We start from the raw sequence: 13,513 nt of genomic DNA, 5'->3' as shown, positions 1-13,513 counted from the left end.
GTTTTGAAAGTGTTAGTTAGATCAAGCTGGATAACATGGTCTAACATCACACTTTTAAATACTAGTCTAGACACGGCCTAAAACCCCAATGCTGGAATTATTCATGTAATAAAGTTAGTACAGTGCATAAGAGTTTGCAGGATCAGGGTCTAAGGCCTTGTCTAAGTGGGAAAGATTTTTCAGTATGACCTCAGATGTGAATTTAAATAGATATAGTTACACTGATATAAGCCTCCCAAATGGACATTCTTATTCCAGTATAAAAGTGACTCTTTGTGATTTAGCTTGCGAAGCAAAAAAAGCCACTTTTATAGCAGAATAAGAGTGTGCACATGACAGGTTATACCAGTGTAAGTATACATGTATAGCTGATAGAACTTTCCTTTATTGCTGAAAACATGTAATGTTGAAAGTGTTACTTTCAGAGCTACAATAATATTTCCACTTTTAAAAATAACACTGGCCCTCACTTCTTTACTTTTTCTTTAATTGAGAAAAGGTAACACAAAATCACACTTGGACTTTATTCCAGTGGGAAAATAAAAATTAAAAGAGAATGCTTCCCCCCACCCCCATCTTTTCCTTTTTCAGTTAGGTCCCTTTTTAAATAGGAAAAAAATGGGGGTGGGGGAGGGGAAGGCGGGAGGACAATTAAACAAAAGGTGAGAAAGTGGGATATTTTAAAAAAATTGAAATGGAGACATATTCAAATAAAATCCCAGTTGGAATATATAAAGCACATAACAGGCCCTGCCATTGATTTGTTGTGTGACCTTGAGTTAACCCATTTGGACATCAGCTTCCTTATCTGTAAAATGGGTATGATATTTTCCCTTCTTTGTGAAGTGCTTTTAGATCCTTGGAGTAGAGAGGTTGTATGTGCAGAATGTGGCTATGCTTTGTGTGAGCTCCTCCTGTGTTGCTTTTTGAGTATTTACAGAGGGTTAAGCATGCTGCACCTTCTTTTCTATTTTGGCAGGTATGTTTGTTGCTAGTCACACAATATTACAGTGATGAGACTTTCTTTCACGTCAAATTGTTTTCTACCCCAGGTTTTGTTTTTCCAGCAAAGCAATTTCGTCCAACGGTAATTACCATACGGTTGAGAATTCTTACCTTCTATTTTCATATGGTGCATGTTGCTGATTTTTTTCAACATATGTGAATCCAGGTGTAAGATCAAGGATTTTGAATGGTTGTTTATTGATCCCTTAAGTTTAGGCGTAAAGCTGATTCAATACATTTTAAAGTAAAGAAAATCAAAAAACTTGACAAAAACCCATTTCGTTTTCACTTACTTATTACATGTAACGTTGTTTTTGTGATTTTTTTAAAACTAGAATTTTAATACAAAAAGGAAAACAAACCACGACTGGAGCTGATCTTACTTTCCTTGGAAACCCAAAACTCCCACTTGTGTGAGAATTTTGAGTGTCCAGAGAATGAAGGATCAGGCCCCATATGTGGTAATATTAATCCATCTCTGCACACAGGGAGTGGGATTACACTTCTGTAACTCCAGAGCAGACTTTGGCCTGATAGGAATTCATTATGCCCATATGCCAGAGGGCAAAATTGGGCTCTAACTTCCTCTAGTGAGGCAATGCACAATTAAGACTGCATATTTGAACCTTATTGTGCTGAGATATTGCAGTTTTTTGATTTGTAGGAGATCACTCACTCCCAGGTTTCACGTGCCCATTAATACTAAGGCAGTTTAGAGTGAGGTAACAGAAGAGTGACAATGTTATGGCCAGATCATGCTCTAAATGGAAGGGAAAAAGACAGAAACTCAGTGCTATGAGCTTCTCTGGAATCATCCTGTCAGGGACGAAGGTTTGTCCTGCCTGGGGTGGAAGGTGTGTAGTTGTCCCCCAGCAGCAGTAGAAAGTCTGCTTCTTGAGTCCTAGCATTGTAAGACTTTTTAAAGGTTCCATGGAATTACACACTGGAGAACTCCCAAGGCACAGCGTGATCATCAATAGGCCTAACTGATTAAAATGATGTAAGGCATGTGCCCAGCAGTTACCTTTGCTTTTAGTTAATCAAGCTCAGATTAGGTATCTAGGGATCTTTGACCTGACCTGACCTAGAATAATTTAATTCATTAGAGTGTGACAGCAAGGTGTGTGGCACTTCAATTTAGTCTGAACTAAAATTGATTAGTACACTGAAAGAATCTGTAACTAATTGATGTAATATCAATTAAGCCAGGAGTGTATACCGCAGAGATAGGCGAACAAGTTCATAGCAAAATAAGAACGGCCATACTGGGTCAGACCAATGGTCCATCTAGCCCAGTATCCTGTCTTCCGAAATTGGCCAAATGCCAGGTGCTTCAGAGAGAATGAACAGAACAGGTAATCATCAAGTGATCCATTCCCTGCTTCTGGCAAAGAGAGGCTAGGGACACTTCAGACCAAGGTTTTGCATCCCTTCCCATCTTGGCTAATAGCCATTGATGGACCTATCCTCCATGAACTTATCTAGTTCTTTTTTAAACCCTGTTATAGTCTTAGACTTCACAACATCCTCTAGCAAGGAGTTCCACAGATTGACTGTGCATTGTCAGAAGAAATCCTTCCTTTTGTTTGTTTTAAACCTGCTGCCTATTAATGTCATTTGGTGACCCCTTGTGTTGTCAGAAGTAAACAACACATTTACTTTCTCCACACCAGTCATGATTTTATAGACCTTTATCATATCCCCCCTTAGCTGTCTCTTCTTTAAGCTGAAAAGTCCCAGTCTCATTAATCTCTCCTCATATGGAAGTCGTTCCATACCCCTAATCATTTTTGTTGCCCTTTTCTGTACCTTTTCCAATTCCAATATATCTTTTTTGAGATGGGGCGACCAGATCTGCACTCAGGGAAGCTGTGAGGTCCTTCCCTCTTATCCCATGACAGCTTACTTTGCTTAAGAGCCTTTGGTGGGGGACCTTGTCAAAGGCCTTCTTAAAATGTAAGTACACTATATCCACATTCTCTAATGCACATTTACTAGCAGTCAATAGCAAAGCACATGCCGGAAGAACTGTCTCTCTCCACACAGCCAGCTGCCACAAGCTTTCCTCCCCTCCATACCCCAACCTAGGAAACAGAAAACCTCCTGCAGGGAGTTATCATGAACCAGGGCGCCATTCAAGTTAAAACCTAGACTTGTACCATTCCCACTTGAAGACTTTAATGTGTGCAGAAGTAGGGGTCCAGGTTAGGCTGCCCCAGCTCCACCCAGGATTTATTAAGGTGCACAAAAACAAGCCCTATGCTTGGAGATATGTAGCTGGAGAAGGCACTTGCTTTGCAATAAGTCCGAAGATCCACCCCAGCAGGGGATCAGTCAGTTTTCTTTGTGCTGCTTTCCGTGCCCCCCTCCCCCATTTGAAAGTCACGTTCCATAGCCTTCAGCTGGCCATTTGCATGGCACAAAGTAGATTTATAAACAACTTTACAAAAGCAAAGTGATGCAGTTATTTGCCTGGCTGCATGATCCATAGTAAAAGGGACCTTGCTTAGGATACTGTGACATTCATTCCATGAAATATAGAAACCATACCATCACATTCCTGAGAGTTGTCTGGCTCCCTGTCATCACACCGTGGGAGGGACGAAGGCAGCACATCTAGTGGTTAGAGTAGCGGACTGAGTCTGTTGTCAGTTCCGTCACTAAGGCCTGGTCTACACACAGATTTTGTACCCGTGTAAGAATTTCAGTTAGGGATGTAATGATTTGTTTCCCTATAGTTACTGGTATAACCTCAAGTGTAGGTGCAAGAATACTAGTACAAGTGTGCTTAAACAGGACAGCTTATCCCCTTTTTCTTATGGGAATAAGCCCATTTCTACTGCTACAGCTATGTCTACACTAAGGGGCTCATACCACTTTAACTGTGCTGGTATAGTTACAGTGGTATAATTTGTCTGTGTAAACAAGCCCATACGTGCGTAACTCAGTGTGACCTTGGCTAAGTCACAACATTAAATCTGTAAAATGGGGATAAAATGGTAAAGCACTAGATCCTCTGCTGAAAGATGTTATGAATTATTATTGTGCAACACAAGGTATTTTTCACAAGTTCTTCATGTTTATAGAAAAAACCTTTCTGCTCATTCAGTTTTCAGATGGGCAATGCCAATTTATCATTGCATTAAATGACTAACGTGACCCTGAAATTCTTGAATCACTTTATAGTACAGTATGGATTTGCATATATCTCACAATCCTGTCCAGGAGGAACCAGTGAGGACAACTGCTTTCCAGACTGCAAACAGATAATAATTATAATTATAATGTGTTAGTAAATGAAATACAGTTTAGTGCCAAGTTTGTAGTTGCATTTTCAGGAGCACTTTGGTTTCTCTGGCATAGCAGCATCATTTGTAAAACATTTAAATGGTGATTAGAACAGGTATTTTGTTAGGATCTGAAGCTGGGCTGAAAGTTCCATGTTGTTCTATCCCCTGCCCTTTGAAATTTGTTAGTACCTACGAAGAAGACATTTTAAAAACAAAATTGATCTTGACAACCGATAACTATCCAAATACTCAGAAGAAATGAATGGAAAAATCTAGCAAATTGTTTCAAATGCGGAGGAGGAAGAGTTTATTATCTCCCATAGCATTTAGCAAAGTCCTAAATCACATTTTGGTAAGTGTACTCCTGTGTGCAATTGAACTGAGATGGGACTTAACCCCCATTACCTACAAGACTAACAAATACACCCAGTTAGGCATGCTCTTCTGCACCTGGAGGTGAGTAGCTAATTGGCTCCCAGAGAGAAGGGGCAGAACTAAGCCAAACTAAGTAGACTGTAGGAGCTCAGTTGAGGAAAGATTAGTCTCTCTGGCCCAGGGCAGGGTAACAGACAATGATAATCAGGGCAAGGCAGGCTCCTGCAAGGGAAGGTCCGAAACGAATTTCTACAAGTACAAGACCACCACTTCAGTAGCCCAAGGGGATGAAAGAATTATCCAGATTAATTTGAACTTGTCCAGGATACTCTGGAAGGGGTCTGAACTTTGTGACTTGGCCAAAGGGTGGAGCCCCAGAAGAAGTGGAGTCAGAGGCAGCCAGCCAGAGGCACCCTCTAAGGGTAAGCGAGCGCAACCACACAGACAATATGATGTACAGCTAGATATTGCTCAGACGGAATTAAAGCTACAGATCTGGCTTTGTTGGTTCAAGTGCCCAAGACTAGAGCTGGCTAAAGAACGATAATTCCATTTTGTGGCACTTCCAAGGTTTGGTTTTGTTCCATACTGGAATGAAAACAAACCTTAAGTGTTTCTGTAAAACACAATTGCATCAAAATAGAACCGTGTCAAAACATCTGTTTTTGGAATGGACAGGTCAGGTTCTCATTTAGTCTCACTCTTTCTGGAGAGCCCACCCTGGACCTCAGAAACCTTCCCATTCAAAATGTAATCAAAACTGATGCACCTCTGCCAGCGGTTCTCAAACTTCAGTGCACTGCCACTCTCTTCTGACAACAAAAATTTACACGACCCCAGGAGGAGGGACTGAAGCCTGAGTCCACCCCAGCCCTGATGCCTCGGGCGGGGGAGGGGGGGAGGCAAATCCCAAGCCCCACCACCCCGGGGGGAAGTGGCAATGGCAAAGCCAAAGCCTTCAGCCCCAGGTGAGGGGGCCTGTAACCTAATCCCCATCACCCTCGGGCTCAGGCTTCGGCTCTGGGCCCCAGCAAGTCTAACACCAGCCCTGGTGACCCCATTAAAATGGGGTTGTGACCCACTTTGGGGTCCTGACTTGTAGTTTGAGAACAACTGTTCTCTGCAAAACTTTCAGCTTTGATAAGACAGCATACTTCAATGAAAAAAAATCTTTTGTTCTGACTAGCTCTTCCCACGACAAAAAATACCCATATTCACATTTGAAAGCAAAGTGCTGGAGATTGCTAATCAAACTAACATGAGCCTTTCTCCAGTCTTTCCATTCGGTGGAACACATTGTTCCTTTACAACCTTCTAATGGATCCATCCACGCTCTCGACACCTCAATTCCCTATGGCTTGGTTTATACCTGTGGACGGCCGGAAAGCACTCTTCAACCATTAGCAGTCAACAGAGAACCACTTTATTAAATAATTGGCCCACTCCTGCTCTCACTACAGTCATTAGGAGTTTTGTCCTTGACTTAGAAGGAGGAGTAGGCCCAACGTGAAATACAAATGAGCAATGCCATAGAACAGTATCTGATTGCCTTTATCTCCTTCCAAAAAGGAGACCTCACCATACAGATACTGGTCTGGTTGCAGAAAGATTGGTAATTTTTTGTCCTGCAGAGAAGTATCAGGGAAGCCAATTCAAACCCAGTAGTGATGGTACAGAGATTGAGTTAATAAGAAGGCAGATACTACAAGGAAAGACAACACAGGGTAATGCAGAATCAGTAGGGAAAGGAAAAGAAATTATACTGAATCCTGCAAATGCATGTACAACTGAAGATCTCTACTATTTTACTTAATATGAAACTAAGAACTTGTTTTACAGTGAATACACATCTTCTGTCATACCACTAAGTCAAGTGAGAAAGGAACAGGGTCTCTTGTTATTATGAAGGAAATGCATATATTTAGTCCCTTTCAGTAGCCATATTTACTTATTATCTTGCTGGAATAGGTCCAATTTTCTTTGTTAAATTCAATGAGCACTAGCAGAGGACAAATTTCCCTTTAGGCCAAATCCCTGCACATGCCATTTATCTTGAACAGATCAGACCTTTAAAGACACACAGCATAACAAAGAATTTACAAGGCAGAAATGTATTAAAAAGAAAGCTCATTGAGGTCTGATGTCAATTTTATACAAGCTAGCTCCCTAAGAAAAAGAATATGATTGAAATAAACAAGAGGGGGGTAGGGGGAGAAGACATAATAAAGATTAAGTGCCCAATGTGCCCTCAGTTATGCACATACAATCCCTTGAGGTCAGTGGGCCAAATTCATTGTTGGTGAAAGAGGGTGCAACTCTGCAGGTGTATTTGGTCCAATGGGACTAAACAGATGTATTAGGAGGGCAGTTTGACCTGGAACATTTAGGGTTTAGTCTTCATTGCTACATTTAAAAAAAAAAATCCACAAAATGTAATTTGAAAAACCAACCAAATCTTATGTTTTAGTCTTAAAGCATGTTATGGAAGAATAAGGTTTTGTACTTCAAACTATAACTTTATTGTTAAAAATAAGTTAACAGAAATTGATCATTTATAGTAAATATGCAACATATTAAGAACAGCTTAATACAGAACTGCATAACTACACTGTAATACGCAGCTACTGCCAAACCTCCATTGTGTTGTGCATGTAGGTGGTCAGGGCAAAATATGGTCCTTAAAGTAACGAGACCTATTACTGTGATCCTTTTAATTTGTTCTGATTTAAACAAAAAACAAACAAAAACAAAAAGACATGAAAATGTGGAGTTTGCTTAAAAGTTCATTTATTTATACTGTAAGCCAAAGAATCTTAAACATAGAAATGCACTGCGATGCCTCCTTGGGAGCTATAAACAATTGGTGCACTTGTCAGATAAAAATATACAAGCATTTAAATGATACAGAAATTGATCATAATTATTTACACACATACACACGTGCACACATGCACACCAAAAATGGTTTCCAGTTTCCACCTGTAAAGAACAGAAACTATAGCAAAGCTATCGAGCTCACTTTGCCAGGTGCAGCCAAATAGCCAAAAAAGCCCTCACATTATAAAATGGTGCAAACAAATGCCTCCCCCACTGGCAGTTCCTCACTGTACAATGTGTATTTTTATTCTGACACTTCCTTAAAAGGCTTAGGGCTGAAAGGAGGTGCTCAGCACCGCTCAGTGTCAGGCCCTTATTTGTATAACTTTAGCAAGTTCAAGTACAGCACAGCAAATTTAAAACCTGGAAATGTGCACTATAGCCCAGATCATGCCAACACTTAGGCACATGCTTCATTTTATACACTCTGAGTAGTTCCACTGACTACAGTGGGGCTACTCACAATGTGAAAAGTTTAAGCACATGCGTAAGTCTTTGCAGGATCACAGCCTGTGTTCAAATAACTAGCGCACAGTTCTTTAGGCTGAACGGTACCACACTGTTCTGAATGCAGCAGATGAATTTTTCTTCGTGAAATCTGGGTTACAAACACTCTGAATGTGCCAAAGAATGAATTTGTATTCATCTACAGATAAATATTTTGGTGTTCCCTCTTTTAGTGCTAATACGTTATGGTGTCATTGCTTAGTGTGGTACGTGAAAAATGGTATTCTGTTTTGTTGGGGTTTTTTTTTAAGTTACCAATACAATAATAGTACATATGAGGGGAGGAAAAAAATATATAAATCCTACATAAGTATTTACATAGTTCCATTATTAAAATAAATGAGGCTAAATTACAAGTAATTAGCGATGCATATGGAATGTGATTAAAGTAAGCTTAATATTAAAACCAACTGCTGTTGAAATTAAGATAAATGTTTTTTGGAAGCAGTAGTAAAATATAAATTAATAATTCTACTCAGCATGAGAAAACAAAATTATGTAACTTAAAAAAAAAAAGGCTTTGGAGTTTTCAAATTACAGCTCAATTAATTTTTTCAGAAAAATACCAAAAAAAGGTACTTTTTCCTGCATAATCGCCTTCACATTACACTGAAAGCTATTTTCACGTTAAAATGTATACTTCATATACCTTATACAACAGTTAACATAATATTGTTCTTTATAAAAATATAGCACCTCCTGTAAACACTGTTTTAATCTCCAATAACTTTATAAGTAATAATACCTTTATTCTGTAATTAACTATAGTATCTTATTGGATTCCTTCATTACAAATATGTTCCCATGGTTCCAAGTTCGACTGAATCATAATGGACTGAATCATAACCTGCTAAGCGTCTGTAAGTTAGCAACTCTGCTGCTGTATATGAGAGGCATTGTTCTAAAATGCAGAGTTCCAAGTTCTGGGCAAGGCAACTTTTTCTCTACAAACTTCTGTGGCTTGTAGATACCACAGAGATGAGCAATTTAGAAATGCTCTGAGGATGTCTAATCTAACCAAACATGACCTACAGACAGTCTGCTTTATTCTGATTTAGGAAATCAAGCTATTTTTTTTTTTTTTTTTAAGTGTCCACGACTGCCAACCCCAAAATGTTTAAAAATCATGAATCAAGCTCCCAGACAGCATGGGAGTATTTTAAATATCATGAAGCTTTTAAAATAATGCACTTTGGGTTCTTTTTATTTGTTTTCTAGCTTTTAAGTAGCTAGGGTGCACTCGGGTCACATTTTCAAGCTCTTCTCCGCAACCACCAGAGGCAAAAAACTTACGTTTCTTTTTAAATGAAAACTGAGATTCTGAAGAAATCATCTGACTCCAGGAGTTGGGGCTTGAAGAAAAATGCTAAATATTTCAAGCTTGCACTATATGGGTTTAAATGCCTTTCTGGTCCCCGTTAAGAGGGATAGCTGTAAGACTGGTCAGAATGATTGCTTCTGTCCATTGCTAGTTAAGGTACTTTGAGCTCTTACACAGTAAGAGCATAAGATAATGTGAGGATGAGAGCCAGAAACGTGCAAATTGTGTGCGTGGGGGGGGGGAGAGAAGGGGCTGAGGGTCCTATTAGGCCTTGTGTCAAAGAACTGTTCTTTTGTCTGTTGTGTCTCTTCTGAAGACTAGTCCAGCCCTGGGGTGAAATCATTGACTTTAGTGGGGCCAGGACTTCAAGTTTGGTATTCTGGGCTGTTCCATTTCACTCTACTCAGACGCTTCCCTAGTGCTGCTCTCTGTCATGCCATGCCTTTCTCTCAGTGTGTCTACGGATGTGTCACATATGTTTTCACACCCCATTCATTTGTAAAAGGTTTCCACAGGCACTTACCGCTGCGTACAGCCTGCCTGACAGCCTTAGCGGCCAGCAAACCTCATGTCTTCCTCTTCCTCACAAGCCAGGTATTGCATTTGGGCACATGAGTGTCAACTGTTCTGATGAGGCAGCGAGAGACCGCTAGCCCACTGTTACTGGAGAAGAGGGATACACGTAGGCCACCCAACTACGAGGATTTTTGTGAAACTGTGTGAATCAATCATGAGTGGTGAGGGCAGCAATGCCAATACTGCAGACTGTCTTGAACTTCAAGACCAGGGGTCGGTAAACTACGGCCCACGGGCCACATCTGGCCCGCAGGACCCTCCTGCCTGGCCCCTGAGCTCCTGGCCCAGGAGGCTTGCTCCTGGCCCCGCCCCTGCTGTCCCCCTTCCCCACAGCCTATGCTCACTGCGCCACCGGCGCCATGCTCTGATCGGCCAGGCTGCAAGCTCCTCGGGCAGCGCAACTGTAGAGCCGCGGCCTGACCCAGTGCTCTGTGCTGCACGGTGCGTGGCTGGCTCCAGCCAGACGGCGTGGCTGCCTGTCCTGGTGCAGCCACGCCGCCAGCAGGCAGCCACGCCGCCAGTGCTCCAAGCAGCGCAGTAAGGGGGCAGGAAGCAGAGGGGGGTTGGATAGAGGGCAGGGGAGGTCAGAGGGCGGGGAACAGGGGGGTTGAATGGGGGCTGTGAGGGGAGCAGTCAGGAAGTGGGGGGGGGGGGCAGTCAGGGGCAGGGGTTCCGGGGGCGGTCAGGGGACAGGAAGCAGGAGGGGTGGATCAGGTAGGGTCCTGGGGGGGGCAGTCAGGAATGAGTGGAGGGGTTGGATGGGGCAGCAGGGGGCAGTCAAGGGACAGGGAGAAGGGGTGGTCAGGGAGAACAGGTGGTTGGATGGGGTAGGGGTCCCGCGGGGGGGCAGTCAGGAATGAGAGGAGGAGAGGTTGGATGGGGCGGCGGGGGGTCCGGGGGCGGTCAGGGGGACAGAGAGCTGGGGGGGTGGTGGTGGTGGTGGTGGTGGTGGTGGTGTTTGGATGGGGCAAGGGTCCCGGGGAGCCGTCAGGGAACGGGGCAGTTGGATGGGGCAGGAGTCCTGGGGGGGCCATGAGGGGGTGAGAAGGGGGGGTCGGGGGCCGTGCCACACCTAGCTGTTTGGGGAGGCACAGACTCCCCTAACCGGCCCTCCATACAATTTCAGAAACCCGATGCGGCCCTCAGGCCAAAAAGTTTGCCCGCCCCTGTTCTAGACTCTAATGACAGTGACATGCCCCTAGCACACACCAGCCATGCAAGATAAGTATGTATGCCTGGAAAGCCACTGGGATTACATGCATATTATAATGCAGTCGAAAGCAACTTTTTCATTACAGAATAGTTTCCCCTCAACACCTTGCATACTAGACATAAAAGACAGTTCCAAGTGACGGCTGATTTTTCTGCTGAACAGGTAAGGTAAGCCGGTCTATTCAGTTGCCTTCCACGTGCTGAACAATATAACCTTTCTACGGTATACATCCCTCAAGATTTTCACTTACAAAGTGTCTTTTAAAATTTCCTAAGTTTCAGGTTTCCTACAGCTTCTGCTGAGCATCTTTTAACTACTGCAAGTTTTAATGAGCTGTGTAACACTGTCTGTAACCTTCAGTCTAACTACTTACAACATGAACATGCTTTTGAAATCTAACCTAAATTAAATATTTTTAACTAAAACAAACATCAAAGCCATCTTGTATCCCATTTCACTTTGAGACTATTAGTTAAAATCCTGGCACAGATGCTGAACTTCAAGGGATGAAAGTGCCAAGCAGAGATGTGGAGATTTTTTTTTTTTTTAATGTCGAAGAACAAGTGGATTTTTGGCATATTGGAAAAAGCAGTCAGAGACAACAATCTCAGTCTCTCAGTAACGCTGTGCTGGAAGAAAGGTTTTCAGTGGTATGGAATTATTCCCAAGCAGTAAGTAGTAATTAAAGAAGGTTAATGGGGAAAACAGTTCAATAGTACATGTTTTCCTACAGTTCATTCACAGTGTTCTTGGCCTGTTTTTAACACAATTAAAACCACAAAAAAGGTAATGTATTTAAAATGGGAAGAAAAAAAGACCAAAGCCATGTTCCCACAGAGAGGGGAATTTAAAACAGACACTTGAAATCTAGGTACTTTCAGCAAGTGAGTTAACACTAGTTTCGAGTCCTGTACTTATCTCTACATCCCTCTCCCAATATTTGTGCATATGTTCTTCTTAGTGACTTTAATGGGTCTCCCTCCTGTTGCTGTGTGAAAGGCCCACACAAAACAGGGAAAGTAGGCCAGGGAACAATGATACTCACTAGACACAAAATGCTGTCAAGTACACAAAGTAAACAAACAGACACCCCCCAACCAAACAAACAGACACCCCCCCAACACACACATTTCAGTGATTTCTAAGCAGATGGTTTCCCTTTAATACAGTCATGTTTAACTAAGCCTGTCATGATGGTTTGAGCATCTATTTTTAAGTCAGTGATGCTGTCAATTTAAATCTAGACCCAAATTTAAATCTTGTGGGATGAAAAAAAATTTTTTTTTATAAAATTATAATACAGATGTTTCCACAACTGAATAACACCTCCAATTAAAATAGTTGTTTTTAAACACACAAACATTCCCCTGAAGTGTTTAAACTTAAACATGACAGAACTAAAAACAAACTCATTCTAGGGATGGTCAAACCATTGATTCTCCTTGCTCAAGGGGAGAGAAATGCAGGAAGTGAACAAAGAGCATAAGAAGTGGCAGTCTGAATGGATTTTAAAATTCCATTTTAATCATTTAAGGAGTTATTAATAAAACAGGGAAATTCATGAATTCCAAGGCCAGAAGGGACAACTGTGGAAATCTTGTCAGATCTCCTGTATTACACAGGCCCTAGAACTTCTCCAAAATAATTCCTAGAGCAGATCTTTCAGAAAAACACCCAATCTTGATTTAAAAGTGGTCAGTAATGGAACAATTCACCAAGGATCATGGTGGATTCTCTAATTTAGACAATTTTTGTTAACAACATGAATTTTAAACTGACGGTGCCCCTTTAATTTATCTGCCTCAAATGATTTGGATACAAGGATGAAAAAATTACCATATAAAGTATAGCTATGTTTAGTATCTGTAGTTGGCTCCCACATGAACAATGACACGATTTTCATAAACCTTCTTCATCGTTTTCTCAATCTGCTTCAGAAAAACTTGTGGAATTCGCCCACATAAAGTGTGTACAGTATCCAGAAACTTAGACTGAAGTGGGTAGTACAAGGACTGGAAGAGATTGTCTTCAAAGGGAAACTGAAGCGGGAGGAGAGCAGAGAAGAAAAATGATTATTTTCAGTAGCTATAAATGACATTTGAAAAGTTTAAAACCACTTTTAGTTGCGAGATGTAACAGACAGATATTCACAGGGAGCTAAATGTCCTCAACTGCCACAGGGCCGCTGTTCAACCCATAAAAAGGAGCAGGAATAGGCCCTATAGAAATTGGCACTGGCTTGCTCCTGAGTCGCCACTGACTTCCAATGTATTGAAACCACTTGTCAACCCATTTAAGACTACTGACTTTCAGAAAGCTCTGCCGAGCCACATTGTCTGGCACAGCCAG

At 41.7% G+C, this 13,513-nt stretch overlaps 1 protein-coding gene across 2 annotated transcripts in view; it reads right to left on the bottom strand.

The window, feature by feature from the left end:
* Nucleotides 1-7,440: 7,440 nt before the first annotated feature.
* The window catches only part of GXYLT2 (glucoside xylosyltransferase 2), a 30,929-nt gene continuing 24,856 nt past the window's right edge, over nucleotides 7,441-13,513 (bottom strand). For both annotated transcript variants that reach the window (XM_027829409.3, XM_007067177.4), the window contains exon 7: nucleotides 7,441-13,203. In XM_027829409.3, the coding sequence (XP_027685210.2) occupies nucleotides 13,021-13,203 (183 nt within the window). In that variant the 3' untranslated portion in view covers nucleotides 7,441-13,020. The remainder of the gene's footprint in view (nucleotides 13,204-13,513) is intronic.

This window comes from Chelonia mydas, chromosome 7 (assembly GCF_015237465.2).
Source record: "Chelonia mydas isolate rCheMyd1 chromosome 7, rCheMyd1.pri.v2, whole genome shotgun sequence".
NCBI lineage: Eukaryota > Metazoa > Chordata > Testudines > Cheloniidae > Chelonia > Chelonia mydas.
This window is presented reverse-complemented; position numbering and strand designations above follow the sequence as displayed.